Here is a 16,596-nt window from a genome sequence, read left to right on the forward strand (position 1 = left end):
CGAAAACTGGAACCGAGAAGCAATCGGCGTCCAGCTTACTGATGGAACGACAGGCTAAGGACGCTACGCGCTGATTGCCTCAAATCTCGGAGGTAGGCGCTGAGAGCAAAGTCGGAATTAGAGAGAGAGGGGAACGCAAGGCGGTGTGCTATCCAATTTAGAAAGTCAGACTGCTATAAGGAGTTGTACCGAGAAGCAGACGCCAACCCCTGGGGGGACTCGTATTGGAGCGTGATGGCGAAGATCAAAGGGTCGACGAAGCAAATCCTCGTAGATCGACAAGTGTCCAATAGTGATCTTGCAGAAACAGCAAAACGCCTGAAATCGGACATTTTCAGAATGGCGCTGCAAAAGTGCCTAGGCGAAGGCAGAAATATGAAAGATTGTGGAGAGGATCATCCTAAATAGGCTGACGAAATGTACAGAGCGGGGATTGTCAAAGATGCAGTTTGGTGGATGCAATTCAAACAGTGCTCGAGAGTGCTAAGAAGGTACACAAACAGAAGAGACGAGGAGATAGACGTGAAGAACGCGTTCCACAGGTGGTGCCTTCAAAGCCATTGCGCTGGACAGAATTCGAATCCCCAACTATCGGTGTGTTATTCTGAAAAAATATTTTCAGGGTGGAGTTTTGATGCGAACGAAGGGCAGATGAGCATTACAGCGGTTGTTCCCCAGAGCTCCATACTCGGTTCAACTCTTTGGAACGGGATGTGTGACGGAGTCCTGACTTTGTTGCTACCCAGGAAAGTGAAAATCGTGAGTTTGCTGCGGACGATGTGCCACTAGGTCACCACAAAAGGTGAGGTGGTGGGGTGCTATTAGTCGGAGGACATGCGATTGCTTTGAAGCGATCACTGAAGCACCTGGGAGTGATGATCTACGACCGGCTAAATTTCAACAGCCATGTTGACTACGCCTATGAAAAGTCGGCGAAGGCAATAACGAAACAGCAAGGATCATACCAAACGTTGGCGGCCCATAAAGTAGTACGAGGAGGTGTCTGATAGCTATTGTCTCGTTATCGATACTGCGGTATTGGGTTCCTGCTTAGGGCACTGCACTGCAAACTAAGCGGAACCGGGAAAAGCTGGAAAGTGTGTTCCAGCTGATGACGATATCGTCGGAGTCAGTATGCGTCATTGCCGTGATGTTACCCATCCTGGAGGAAGCCATTGAGGGTTATCGGCGAAGAGACACCAGAAACGTAAGGAAGGAGGTGAGAATCCGTTCGATGGCGAGATGGCAACAGGAGTGGGACAGTACGGAGAAAGGAAGGTGGACGCACTGGCTCATATCAAACCTGTAGTCTAGGATAAACAGAAAACATGGGACTCGACCGAGTAGATTGCAAAGAATCAGCTGTTTCAATTTGTCGAGACACCAGCCACCACAGGCCGACTTCTCCGAAGTAAAACGGCTTGGTAGTACCGAAGAAGTACAGCCAAAGACACGAGGAAGAATTGATGAAAAGTTCAAATGATACAACCCACGAAGTAGAAGATGCATCGTGCGGTACCGGGGAGGAGCAAGATAGTCATGTGAGGAAGGGAGGATTTTCCCTCACTTGAGGTTTTTACTCCCATCATAGTAGAAGCAAGGGGAGATGGTGAATGTTTACAAGCAGTTTTGCGAGGAAATGCAGACAAAATTATCATAACTCAATAAAAAAAAACACACACACGCACACATGCAGGCATACCCTCGGTTCGTCGAGCTGAGTCGTTCGGTTTATAAAACTAATGAATCTCTGAGCCTTCTATCATCAGCTCGTTTTTGGAGCTTTCCTGCAGCCTTTCGGTACAACATTGTTGTACGAGGAAGGCAAAAACTATAATCTCTGAGCTTCTTGAAAATAAATTCCGTACGTATCTGTTTATTATGGTTATCACCCAACAAACATTGGAAGCTAAGAGAGCGCTTATTCAAACAAAAATAGTCTTATTCAACTACAAAACTAGCTTATTCAGTTAAAATTGTTTGTTGGGCAGTGAGTAGAAAATGAAATACTTTCATTACGCTATGATTTTTTTTTACAAAAAGAATAATCCGTGATGATCATATTCTGGCTTTTCATACTGTGAGTGAAAGTAAAACGTTTTCAAAACCTAGTATCAGTTCCATATCTGAATCGAAAAAAAAGTAGCCGCATACCAAAACTGTGCGTATGCGGTTAGTGGTATGGTTGTGGTTTGGGCTCTATATACTATAAAAGCAAAGAAGTCGTTTTTCGTCATTACATTTCATACTTCGGGTCGATCAAGTGTTTCTCGTATTTTTTTTTTTTCACTAGCGCGAAAACATGACGGAAGCTACAAACCTACTGGCTCTACTCCAACGGCCTTTGGAACCAACATTTCTACCGAAAGACGACGGCAAAACGGTCATAGATGTTCCGGACGACTTCCTAACCGATCGTTATCGTCCTATTGGTGCCGAATTGCAATCACGGTTCTCCAGCGATGCTGAGCAACGGATCCCCGTTCGCAGCACGGCTCCCCCGGATCTCTCGTTCGCCGATGGAATCGACCGTCGTGGAGCGTTTTCTCTGTTCATTCCGAAACATCGAGATGCTGCGGCCGCGTTAATCACTTTGTTCGTGCAACAGCCCGATGTGTCGTCTTTGATGAGTGTGGCAACTTATAGTCGGGATCGGTTGAATCCGATCCTGTTTCAGTATGCCTTGGCCGTAGCTATTCAACACCGCCCAGATACCAAAAACGTGAATATTCCATCGATTGTCTCTTTGTTTCCGGATCAATTCGTGGATCCGGCTGTGTTTCCAAAGCTGCGTGAAGAAGGGTCCGTGGTTCAGCGAGCAAACAGAGTAAAAGAATAAATCAATTATCACTTTAGGTATATTTACATAACTATTTCTTTGCATTAGATGGTGATCGACATACCACCAAACTACACGGCTTCCGACCGCGAGGAAGAACAACGTTTGGCTTACTTTAGAGAAGACATCGGGGTCAATATGCACCACTGGCATTGGCACTTGGTGTATCCTGGAGATGGTCCTGATGAGGTAGTTCGCAAGGATCGTCGAGGTGAATTGTTCTTCTACATGCACAGCCAGTTGATAGCTCGGTACAATGTTGAACGTTTCTGTAACCGTCTGGCACGAGTGAAAAGTCTGACGAATCTACGCGAGGCGATTCCCGAGGCGTACTTCCCCAAAATGATTCGAAGCACAAATGCTCGATCCTATCCAGGGCGACATGCCAACATCACTTTGCAAGATGTTAACCGCGTAGACAATAACACCAATGTCCAGGTGAATGATCTTGAGCGCTGGCGCGATCGCATTCTTGAGGCTATTGATCAAGGGTTTGTGTTGGATACCCAAGGTAATCGTATTCCATTGGATGAAACTAAGGGAATTGACATTCTGGGAGATATCGTGGAAGCTTCAAGCTTGACACCGAATCAACGATTGTATGGAAGTCTTCATAACATGGGTCATAACGTCATTGCGTACATCCACGACCCAGACTATCGCTATTTGGAGGATTATGGCGTTATGGGTGATGTTACCACCGCAATGCGTGATCCTATTTTCTACCGCTGGCATGGATTTATCGACGAGGTGTTCCGTCGCCACAAGGACTCACTCACTCCATACAAGTCGGCTGACCTGTCTTTCCCAGGAGTTACCGTCAACTCCGTTGGAGTTCAGCTGAATCGTCCCAACACACCTGCAAACGTTCTGCTGACTTACTGGCAACGATCGCAGGTCGATCTGGCTTCGGGTCTGGACTTTGGGCCCGAGGGTAACGTGTTTGCTTCGTTCACCCATCTGCAGCACGCTGCATTTGCATTCCGAGTGGAGGTCAACAATGACACCGGCAGTGTTCGGCGGGGTACGTTGAGAATATGGTTGGCGCCCAAGGTGGACGAGCGTGGTACACCGTTGACGTTCCAGGAGCAGCGAACGTACTTCGTGGAGATGGATACATCTACCGTAATGTGTGAGTATACAGCCATTCCTTTCTGAAAGTAGTTAGACCTGTATTTTTTATTTGGCCAATAGGGCGGCCCATTCCAAGATAGGGTGATCAAAAAATCATAACTTTCGAATAGGATGAGGACAAAACTATTGTTTAGAAAGGATGGCGCCACAACATTTGAAGTAAAATGAATTTTTGATTTACTTTTTGCCTTTCTCGTACAACAAAGTTGTACAGAAAGGATATATGATTGCTCCAAAAATGAACCTTTTGACAGAAGGCCCGGAGACCCATCCCCCATGTGATCCACTCCCCTATAGAGCTTGTTTGACCTTTCTAATGTGTGTTTGTCAATTTATGTTATAATGCAGAGAAATGCATGGGTGGTGTTGATATATCAAGCGTAAGATATCCCTTTAGAACAATCTTTAGAACAATGTAAAAATTGTATTAAAATTCGTGATAGTATCCAAAATTGCTTAATCTATAGTAGGATAGTATATAGCATGTCCAACATTCGTGAAGAAAAGAGATAAAACTACTCTAAATTTGAGTACAAATTTCAAACGCTTGCTCAATTTTCAGTGTCTATAATTAAAAAAAAATGTAAGTATATTTTTCTTTCCATGCGCACATTTTAGGTATTTATAACTCAAAATGTTGGCAATTGTTTTTTCTGTGTAAAACCACCACAACGTGGTAGTTCAACGTAATAACTCAATTTTGAGTACAATTATATACATTCTGGATTTCGCATTATCACTACTCAATTATCCTCTGCTTTGGGAAAATTTTACAATCGGGTGAGAAGGTATTTTTCGCGGCTCTCAAATGTAAACTACCCAGCACGACTATGTTCACTTCACTCAACTATAATGGTGGGTGAAAATAGCTCAAATTTGAATGGGTAGAATTGTGGTTCCCTGTATCGGAGCGAAGTTGGCTGGTGATCTCCACGAAACGTCAAAATTCAAAAACAAACAGTCTTCAAGTTAGCACCTTTGGTGGTCATTATGGAAAATCCCATTGTTTTCTTAAGGGACTGACCATAATGGCATCATTAGTGCGACAACTGATGAATATGGGTCACAGATCAGAAAACGTTTTGTGATATGATGTGCCACTTGCTGTATAATGCACTAGTGCGCCAACAGGTACTCTAGTCTTCATGTTTTATCTCAATTTCACTATGTTATATTTTTTAATATAAATTGATATAACTCGACTTTCAGAAGAAAATGTGTTCTACAAAGTTATTCTGGATACTTGGGCTCTTGTTATAGAGTTATCGGAACGTAGAGTGGCCCATTTTAGAAAAAATATAAAAAATATATATATTTTTGTTTTACGAAATAAAACAAATTTGTTAACATAAAACATGTTCTATAAAAAACTTAGCAATGTATACTTTTTCTGTAGCTCACTGATTTAGAGCAATTTCACTTACTATTGAGATGAGTGACGTTTAGCGCTCGCACACTAATGTGCACTTCGGCATGTGAAAATAGGGGGAAAGACGGCTTTGGCAGGTTTTGTTCTATTATTGGCAGGGGGGTTTTTGTCGACCAAATTTTATAAAATTTGGCCACAATATTCTTTGATATGCAAAGAATGTTTAGGCCAAATTTGAGCCTAGTCAGTCATAAAAAATCCCCCTGCCAATAATGAGCATGAGCATGAGCATTATGACCGCACAATTCGTAGTTGCTACTCTGTGATTGACTGAACTTGCGAAATTGTACAGAGAACACAATGAATGGGGCTTGGGATTAGCTACCCATTCTCAATGTACACGTTTCGGGAGCTCAAATATTTAAAGTCAATAACGGCGCCGGCCACGTCCTTACGGTCATATAGGAATGGAAGGACTGTTAGTCCGACTCTCGTTGCTACTAGAGACCGAGTATACCTCTGCATCTCCACGATTGTCTTGGGATATGATATCGTTTTAGTTACAAAGGATAATTTATCTGGATTCACTTTGGTAAGCGATGCGATCTATGGGATGGGAAATAACATTAATACGAGTTAAAAGTTAAAACATGCACGCCCGGTGGCATATGAAAACTGAGGAGATTCGATGGCTACAGCAAACTATTGAAGAGTGCGCTTTTTTCGACCGCGCGCGACATGCGCATGAGCCACCGAACACAAGATAGATATTTTATTTTTTATTTCTTTCCCGACGACTAAAACACGCACTGCACTTACTTGTTCGATGGCTACTCTTATTACCGGCCGCGCAATGCAGAACACAATATTTCGTCCGACCACGCGATCGTTCTGCTGTCCGAAACAAGAGAGAAAAAAAATCCCCCTGCCAATAATAGAACAAAACCTGCCAAAGCCGTCATTCCCACTACATGTTTGTTTTCCTTCTGCTCATAACCTCAAAATTGATTGGGTCATCACAATGATTGCAAAGGAGTCAAAAAATATATGGAAATATACTCATTTTAACCCAAGCATTGCTGAGTTGCACCATCTAGGAGTGTTTGTTTTCCTTTTATCGCCACTCACACATTCGGACGTGAGAATCTCAATGAATAGAGTGTCCGTCAAAAAACAATATTTTTTCACGACTCGTTTTGCTATAAGAACATCGTCTGTATCTTTTTCCGTTGTTGAGTTATATCAATTTATTTGAAAAAAGTATGACATTAGCCAAATTGGTAAATCTTGAGATAAAAAAATAATATATATAGATATAACTTAACATGTCTCCAATTTTTTGACATAATAAAGAATGTGAATTGCTATTTCAAATGCCGTGTAAACATATTTTTTTGGTTTGCCCCAATCGTAGATATTAACTTTAGAAAACGTAATTTTTACAGAAAAACGATTTTTACTTTTGATCGGCAAAAAAAAAAAAAAAATTATACATCAAAAGTTGCATTTTTTGAGCCCTAAAAGTAACCTCTTTGATGACTTTAGCCAAAAAAAATTTAGGGGCACCCTAGTAGGTAAAATTGCTCTGAATCAGCTAACTTAAGAACTACAGAAAATTGTTTTTTAGCAAAATTTATTGGTATTAGCAGCACTACAACTTTGTAGAACATTACATGTCAGTTAATTACTGTGGAAGTGCTGAGTGAACACTAAGCAGCGAGGCGGGTGGGTGTTGTAATCCCAATAAGAAGAAGACGGAGAAAGAACAAGTCAGTATTCGGTAAAACAAAAAAAAATATATATTTGATGGGCAAATCTATTCTTCGATAGCGATATGATGATGGCCTTACTATTCCTAATAACTTTTGTAGAACAACATTTTTTTTCTGAAAAATATAGTTTTGTCGTAAAGTGCAGCTTTTCGCATAAAACTGGACCCTAGACCATAGTGCACTGAGAGGAAATTTGCGGATTTCAAGCAAAACATCTTATTAGTAGTATTAGTAGTATTATATACCAATCAACTCAGCTCGACGAATTGAGCTGATGTCTGTATGTGTGTGTGAACACAAAATATGAGACACACTTTTTGGTACTAAACATTATCCAATTTGCTCGCAACGGGTTGCATTCGACACAGAATGCGGCCTAGATTTTCACGAGATTGTACGACAATTCCCCGAAAACCAATTCCCCGAATGCAATTTTCCCGAATGCAATTTCCTCGAATGTAACAATTCCCCGAATGCATTTTCCCCGAATGTAACAATTTCCCGAATGTAACATTTCCCCGAATGTAACAAATCCCCGAAAACAAAGTAGTTTTTGCAAACACATAATTGTCATCGAATATTGGCGCCCGAACACAGCAGCGTTCAAAGATTTGTTCCAGAGTGTCTCTTTGGAGATGCCGAACATGACCAAATCTTTCGATAGTATTGTATGCCCTTGATCTGTTAAATTTTATATCTTATTGTTGAATTATAAAGATATTATAATAAAGTGTTTTCCTATTCATTCTTTTTTTCTAAAATAGTCGAACATAGGCTGAATTTATTTGGTGGAGCAGAATCGCGAACAGAAATTCCGTTTGAAAGCATCATGGTAAAAATTTGTGAAATCAAACTACTGTCCTATGTAAGGTTTATTCACAGATAACAGATATTGAGGCTGGCATCCCATACGTGTGTAAACATCCGCAACCGTTAATTCAAATGTATTTTAAATTGGGACCGCGTTTGGCAATCGAATGGAGATGGCGCAAGGATCATTGTTATTGAAAACGCAGCCCGATTGCGGCTGTCAAATGCATTGGTTGCGTTCGACGGTTGTTATTCAGCTGCATCCTTGGGTACTGCCGCAATCAGTTGAGTAGATGGCAGTAGTGGGCCAACGTATATCAATTCAAAAGTTTACACAGGATTTTCAATAAAATTTGTTCTAGCTTCAATATCTGTTATCTGTGGTTTATTTCTTCTTAAGAAGTTACTGTAATCGTGGATATTGTCGTGACCGGACGAGGTTTCTAAGCTCGACCGTTCGCCGCAACAATACTCAGCAAACTGACTTCCGTCGTCGATTCGTCACGAACTCGAGAAAACCAAAAACATTTTTGCGTTGATGTTGAGATAAAATTATTATACCAAAATGCCAATCTTATCTACTACAGATATGAATCCTTAAAAAAATAGTGCGTGTGCCCGGAATAAGGCAACGGTGAATGTGATCCCTTCTTTAAAAGTAGTACAACTACTCGGAATAACGCAATGTATTAATTTGATCTCTACTTCGAAAGTAGGTGTTTTCTAGAATAATGAAGGAGTGAATGTTATTGCTTCTTTAAAAATCTGTATCTACCTGGTATATGGAAACGGTAGATGTGATCAATTCATTAAAGTTAGGCGTTAGCTCGAAATAAGCCAAAGTAGAATGAAATTAACTTTTCAGAAGTAGGAATTTGCCTGCAATAAGGTTATGATAAATGTAGTCTCTTCCTTTGATGTAGACGAGTTTGGCTGGAATAGATATAATATATGAGATCGCATCTAGCAATAAATATCAATTATATAAACCCAAAAAAATTGACGTGTTATACTGCGTAGACGCGATCACTTAAGGAAGGCATTATCTCCTTCCTTCGCTTTACTCCAGGCAAACGTGTACAAATGAAGAAGGGTCCATCCACCCTCTTTGTCTTATATCGGGCCAACGTGTTCATTTTAAGAAGGCATTATAACTCGTCTTCCCCTAATACCGGGCGAAGCGATTATAAAAAAAGCATTATCCCTTTCCTTCGCATTAATTTTCTTCCTTTATCTCTATCCTTCTTCCTTATTTTTCCATTCTCTCTTCCTACATCTCACTTCGTATTTCGCCCATTCTCGCTCCTCACATAACACTTCTAGCATCATATTTTTCACTTCTCACTTCTTACTCCATACTTTTCACTTCTTACTATGTACTTACTTACTGTACTTACTTCTCTTTTCTTGCTTTTCACTTCTCACTTTTCATGTCTCACTTCTCACTTTCCACTACTCACTACTCACTTTTCACTCCTCGCTTCTCACTTCTCACATCTCACGTTTCACTTCTCACTTCTCACTTCTAACTTCTCATTTCTCACTTCTCATTACGCTCTTCTCACTTCTCATTACGCTCTTCTCTCTTCTCACGTCTCACTTTTCACTACTCATTACTCATTTCTCATTTCTTACTTCTCACTCGGCCTAATGACGGTTCGGCATAATTGTCTTCGGCCCAATGTCCCAGCATCTTTTTTTTACAATTTTTAAGCGAGTTGTCCCGCGACCCTCACTTTTGTTTCAACTCAAAATTATGTCAAAAGCCAATTATGCGACTTTATGTTAAACTACGCAGATTCCTTTTTCAGTTTTAGTTTTATCTGCACTGTGGAAACAATTCGGGGAAATGTTACATTCGGGGAATTGTTATTCGGGGAAATTTCATTCGGGGAAATTGCATTCGGGAAATTGGTTTTCGGGGAATTGTCGTACAATCTTTCACGATTGAAAATTGGTCCGATCGGCCATTGCGTTCCGGAGTTATTGAAAAAACATTTTTTGCCCTTTTTCTCAAGATATTTTTTTCAAATGGTGCAACACATTCAAATAAACGCTAATAAATGTAAAATAGTAGAAATAATTCAATTTATCCTCCTAAAATGCGAATTTGACCTCTCTTATTATTGTCTTTCTCATTACATGTTATAATACACAAGAAAAGCACCATCACCGCTAGGTGGATTTTTCTAGGTTTGCCTTTCTCGTATATTAAGTATACGGAAAGGCTATAGAACGATTGTACGACAATTCCCCGAAAACCAATTCCCCGAATGCAATTTCCCCGAATGTAATTTCCCCGAATGTAACAATTCCCCGAATGCAATTTCCCCGAATGTAACAATTCCCCGAATGTAACATCTCCCCGAATGGAACAATTCCCCGAAAATAACATACCTGCAAGCACATCTTCGCAATCGACTGTATGCGTCCGAAAAAGCAGTGTTTAAAGATACATTCAAGAGTATCTTATTGGAGATTATCAGCAGAATAGCCTTTGGTAGTATTTGTAGTTCTAAATCCTCCAAGATGTGTTGTTGAATTATAAAGATGTCAGAGTACAGTGTTCTCTAAGGTAGTTTTTTTTCCCTAAAATAGTATCAAACTGCAATTCTGATTTAAAGCCTTTTGGTAAATATTTTTCCTATCTTCGGAATCATACTCCTGTCCTGCATATACCTTCTTCAAATATATAAGGCAATGGTGGATGTGAATCCTTGTAAACAAAAATAATGCGTTTGCCCGGAAAGAGGCAATGGTGAACGTGATTCCTTCTTTAAAAAGAATGCATCTGCTCGGAATAATGCAATGGTAAATGTGTCCCTTCTTCAGTGGGTGTTTCACCAGATAATGAATGTTATTATTCGTTCTTTTATAACATGTATCTGTCCTGAATATGGGAGATAATGGGGGATGTGATGCATTCTTTAAAAGAAGGCAGTTTTACAAAGTAAGAAAATGGTAGACGTGTTCCTACAAAAATAGGCGTTAGCTCGAAATAAAGCAAAGATGAATGAATTGAGAATGAGAATAAAGACTATTCTGATCTCTTATTTTGATGCAGGCGAATTTGGCCATAATAAGGAAAAAAATATATAAGATCCCTTATTACGCAATATGTATTAAATGTATTATATTTCACCGAAAAACATTTTGTCGCATTCATTTTGTCAACATGGCATTAGGCGGTCTGTAACTTTCGCGGTGTGACTTTTGATGGATTCTACCTTTTTCAGAATGACCTTTGGAAGAATGCCGTTTTCCAGAATGTTATATTAAACAAATAAGCATTTTATTAGATAAGTGTGGTGTAATATAACAGCAGTTTTGAAACATATGATTGCTTCATATCAATCATTCATTATACCTGGCAAGCGTGGTACTTGCTTAGTAAACAAATTATCTCCTCTTTTGCTATATTGCGGACAGAATTTCTGTCTCGAGAGATCTTAATTTAAAGAAGGCATTATCTCCTCCATTCACATTACACCGAACATTTAAAGAAGGCGTTGTTTCATCCTTTCACTTTATTCTAGACAAACGAGTTCATTTAAAGAAGGGACTATCTATCCTCTTTGCCTTATACCGAGCAAATGTGTTCATTTGAGGAAGACATTATCACTTTCTTTCTCCTAATACCGGGCGATGCTATCATCTGAAGAAGGAATTATCTCCTACAGTCATCTTATACCGGACAAACGCGTTCATTTCAAGAAGACATTCCCACAGTTATCAAAAGCTTCCCGGTACCTGCCAGTTGCATGAATATCTTGTGTGCACAAGGAGCCGAAATGCTTCCCACCCTGAAGCATCTTAGGTCACACCGAGAATCGCACTCGCAACCTCCGACTTTGCTCGCATAGCTTACTTAATACCCATCGCCTTGTGCCTCACTAAAAAAGAAGGGAGATGCATTCGGGGAAATGTTACATTCGGGGAATTGTTACATTCGGGAAAATGTTACATTCTGGGAAATGTTACATCTGGGAAATTGTTATTCGGGGAAATTGCATTCGGGGAAATTGCATTCGGGGAATTGTTATTCGGGGAATTGTCGTACAATCCTATAGAACACCTACATACCCAAACTTTTGATAGAAGGTTAGGAAATCCATAGCGTTATATACCAATCGACTAAGCTCGACGAATCGAGGTGATGTCTGTATGTGTGTGTACAAAAAAATGTGAGACTCACTTTTTTGTACTTAGCCTTATCCTTATATATTTGCTTGCAATAAATTGCATCCGACGCGGAATCCTTCCTTATTTTTTGCTATTGAAAATTGGTCCATTCGGCTATTGCGTTCCGGAGTTTAACATTTTTTTTCTGGAAAAAACTCAAAATCGATTTTTTTTCAAAAACTGCTGCAATGCATTCCAATAAATGGGAATAAATGTGAATTGATGGAAATAATTGAATCTATCTCCCTAAAGTGCAATTTTGACCTCTCTTATGTACTTTTCTCGTTACATTTTATAATACATGGTGCCTTCCATCATCGCTATGTGTATTATTCTGGGTTTTTAAGTTCATTTCACTTTTATGATTCAAACCAGAGAGATCTCATTGCGTCCTTATTCTGAAAGCTAGCTGATTACTTCAATTTTCTTTTTTGTACCTGTTCTTCGCCTGAAGTATGTGGGAGAAACATTGAACAACAAATGTTAAAGCTGTATAAGAAAAATCACATTGATTCTAACCTACTGGTGCAGTATTTCAGCAAGATAGCAACTGACCACTTCCTCCTACTGTAGCATGGAGACGTATGGTTTTTCATCATGGTGTTTGTATGACAAATCAATGATTTTATAATTTTAGATGCATTAGCATTAGCATTAGCATTAGCATTCAGCAGTTCGCACAAATTCGTAGGTGGTACAAGACTATTGTATGAGAGTAGCATTACTTTCATCTGTTACCACAGATATTGATTTGGGACTAATCACTAACTCTTAGATGGAAGCAATGTACTCTCCAATAGTCGAGATCTGCCCTGGCCACGTCCTTGCGAATGCTGAGGAAGGGGAAGGATGGTTTGTTGGACACCTACTTAAGAAAGATGCAGAGAACTCCACGACCTCTCATAGGTGCCACGGGAGGTTTTGGGATTGTGTGGAAGGTTATAACAGTAGGAATCGTTTTGGTATAACGTGAAACACAGACAGTCTTAGGGGTAGCGGGGGTAAAATGAACAGGTGGGGTAAAGTGGGTAACGGCTTGTTTATCCCCTATTTGTGGATTTATCGTATAATTTTCCATGCTACACTATAAATTAAGCATTTCATGCTCTCCGAGCTATTTCAAATCATGAAATATCTATTTAACAGCTAGATTTTAGCAAAATTCTGCGCGCTTTGGCAAAATGCTTGTTTGATGTAATTTCGGCACTGTTGCATTTAAGCCATGAAAATTCGGGGTTAGTAGTTCTAAACCAAAATATCGTTCACATCGTTCATTTAGTTTGTTATGAAGCGGAGCTGTTTGATGTAAGATAGTTTTTAAACTTTTTTCTTAGTTTAGGTGTTATTTGAAAAACATGTAGCTATGGTCATGTCGCCTGGGGGTAAAGTGAGCAATGTTCTGACAGAGAAATGGAGATAAACTAGCTCAAATTTCAAACTTAATCGGTTCGGTTGATAGTTGTATAATCAATCAGGGGTGAAGAAAAGGGGGATCTGGTCATTTACGCTCCACACAAACATTTTCGTACAATTTCTACATTCCTGAGCGAATATTTCCATACACACCTCGTTCATGGAAACATTCATATCTCAGATGATTGTCATCCGATCTGTGATATCCATATATCAATCAATTCAGTAAAAGCTCTAATTTCTGTAAAAGAGTATAACAAGGCCAACATTTAATCCATTTCAATGATATAGGCGCACAAAATCTAGCATGTTTGATATGCCCTTAAATAATCCGAAATTTCTTCTGCGGCCAGAACATGATTTTTAACCCGTTTTTTTTTTAAACTAGATGAATTTCCTGCCGAACCATGCCAAAACCAAAAGAACCTGGTAATATTTCACTGAGCAATGGCCAATTGAATTTAAAAAAAACCGCCCTATCATTTTGACCAAGCCCGGTACGTCTGCTTGTCTGTGATAAAACGAAGAATTTATACCTGCCAGGTAACATTTTGAATATTATGGAGAATATGTATTTGGTTTAAAATATTTTGATCGACTCATTTGCTTTATTTACAATATTGTTCACTTTACCCCACCGCCTGACAATTTTACCCCGCCCAAAACAAAATTGAACTATTTTGGACTAATTTCAAATGATCAAAATAACATATTTAAATATTTCTTCAATTTTTTTCACAACAGGCTTTGTTGACCAATAAGATAAGCTTCGACACACCTGCATTAAACAATGCAATTTCTTAATAGCCACTTGATAATCAGCGGCAGTTCTTAGGGTGTTCAATTTACCCCCACCACCCCTACAATTATTACAACAAGTTTATTATTTACCCGACGTTTCTACATGGGGATTGTGCCTTTTTCAAGGTAACTGTAATTTAATGAGCATTCTAATTGTCCTGATTTTATAGATAATAGCCAATTGAACTTATGAAACGTCTGAGGTAAGACTGAGTAGCCGTTTAATAAATTTAATTGAGATTATGTTCGGTTTTTCTTTACAAAGTTTTGAGACAATCTAACATCTTCTGGTTGAATTGATTGTTAAAAAACACAAATAAAATTCGAATTTTTTTTCAATTTAATATTTTATCTTGATACATTGCTTTAAAAGATCAGAAAGGAACAGTTTTTTATACAAAAAATAGTGTCATAAAACGAGTTTGTACTTTTAACAAAACGCCATTGACACCACTATGCCTCTAACCCCACCCAATTTATTTTCAGATCGACAAATTTTAGGGTTTTTTTTTTCAAATAGGCGTAATTTTATTTGATCTTGAAATTTGGAAAGGTTAATACTCTCTCTGTTCAGCATGTTTCATTCAATTAACGTAGCTACCAGATAAATTGGAATCAGTTTTTTTTGTTGTTTTTTTTTGTTGACGAAAATAGTTTTAATGAAGCAAACAATCGCCGTTCCAAAAAACAAGGTCAAAATAAGTTACCCCTATTTGAAAAAAATCTCTAGAATTTATTAATCGTAACTTTATTATTCACAGCATCAGGTGCAAGGCTAATAAATAAATTGCATCTTGTTGGTATGAATTTTCAACAGATATAATATAATGCAGTTACTATAGGCATGGATTTCAATGGAAAACCAAATATTCTGGTTATGGAAAACTAAAATAAAGAGTAAAACAAAATCGAAAAAAAGCACTTCTGACTTCAGTTTGATTGCCCTGATTGATCTACACCTATCGTACTTATGTCTAACTACACACAACTTCACGTTGTCATCACTTTGTAGTGGGGTGTCGTTCCGTTGAACTAAAAACAAGTGTGGCTCTATCCCATCTATACTTTCGTATAGTCCATGGAACATTTTTTTGTTCTTAGATAACACTAATTTACATAATTAATGCTAGAATTCTTGCATGTATTTTCATAACATTATCTTTCCAGTGAATCCCGGAGTTAACACAATCGTTCGTCGATCTGATGAGTCCAGCGTAACTATTCCTTACGAGCGTTCGTTCCGCGCCGTAGGCACCGCCTCGCAGCCTACCGATCCCAAGGCACTCGCCCAGTTCCGGTTCTGTGGCTGCGGATGGCCCCAGCATATGCTCGTCCCGAAGGGAGCCGTGGGCGATGGCATCGAGTTCGATATTTTCGCCATGGTCACCGACTACACTGCTGACGCTGTGAATCAAACGTCCGATACGTAAGTGTTTGGCTGACATTTTCTCTCGAAATTGTCAAAATCAATAAAGCACTAATCGCAAAATTTCTACATCGTAGCCTTGGACCATGTGACGATGCGCACTCGTTCTGCGGTTTGCGTGACAAGCTGTATCCAGACCGGCGAGCGATGGGATTCCCCTTCGATCGCAAAGTGGAGGCATCGGTAGCCACTCTGGACAACTTCGTCAGCCCCAATTCAAACATGAAGACCAACACTATTCGTGTTCGGTACACCAATACGATCATCGCTCGAGCTTAGACCTCCCATCCAGTAGAAATAACGAAACATAAAATTGTATACTCGGAATTGATATCTAATAAATTTAAAACATTCACATCTCAAATCATTGATCACTTCTGTGCTCCACTGAATGTATTTGGTAAATCGTTCGGATTGATCTCCCACTGATCGTTGACGGGCAGCCAGGTGTTGAAGCTTGGCGCTATGAGAAAGTGCATCCGTTCTGGCTCATTTGGTGACGATGCAGGAACGTTGAAAACTTTGTTCAGCGTCTTCACCAGTATCTTCATCGGCTGCTCCGGTTGATAAGAGTTGTATGTGTCTTCATATGTTGTTGCTCCCATAGAAACTAATGGTAGCAGGGGTAGGCACAGAAGTGTCGCGATAAGATTCAGAATAGAAAGCATGACCGCAATGTATAACCATCGAAACTGTACTGAGCCGTGAGAGGAATTTACAATCGGATACTTCGATGCGGTTTGAACAGCTGTTTTTGGAGTCTGTCTATTATGTGTATCCATGAGAGCCTAATAAAGTTAAAGAATTCCATTACCCGTAAGAAGCAACGAAAACAAAATATCGTTATTTT

At 39.5% G+C, this 16,596-nt stretch overlaps 1 protein-coding gene across 1 annotated transcript; it reads left to right on the forward strand.

Moving 5' to 3' along the window:
• Positions 1 to 2,256: 2,256 nt before the first annotated feature.
• On the forward strand, positions 2,257 to 16,110 carry LOC134211140 (phenoloxidase 8-like). The gene is made up of 4 exons (XM_062687780.1): positions 2,257 to 2,827; positions 2,888 to 3,971; positions 15,488 to 15,746; positions 15,824 to 16,110. Exons 1-4 carry the CDS (start codon positions 2,303 to 2,305, stop codon positions 16,023 to 16,025), a joined length of 2,070 nt encoding a protein of 689 aa, XP_062543764.1. The 5' UTR covers positions 2,257 to 2,302; the 3' UTR covers positions 16,026 to 16,110.
• The last annotated feature ends 486 nt before the right edge of the window (positions 16,111 to 16,596 follow it).

Source organism: Armigeres subalbatus, chromosome 2 (genome assembly GCF_024139115.2).
Source record: "Armigeres subalbatus isolate Guangzhou_Male chromosome 2, GZ_Asu_2, whole genome shotgun sequence".
In the NCBI taxonomy this organism is placed as follows: domain Eukaryota; kingdom Metazoa; phylum Arthropoda; class Insecta; order Diptera; family Culicidae; genus Armigeres; species Armigeres subalbatus.

What these genes read in the sequence shown, in the direction of transcription:
- LOC134211140 (XM_062687780.1), top strand. Translation starts at nt 2,303, where the DNA reads ATGACGGAAGCTACAAACCTACTGGCTCTACTCCAACGGCCTTTGGAA. An exon ending in TGGTTCAGCGAGCAAACAGA is followed by an intron (nt 2,828 to 2,887) that starts GTAAAAGAATAA and finishes TCTTTGCATTAG; the next exon opens with ATGGTGATCGACATACCACC. An exon ending in GGATACATCTACCGTAATGT is followed by an intron (nt 3,972 to 15,487) that starts GTGAGTATACAG and finishes TTATCTTTCCAG; the next exon opens with TGAATCCCGGAGTTAACACA.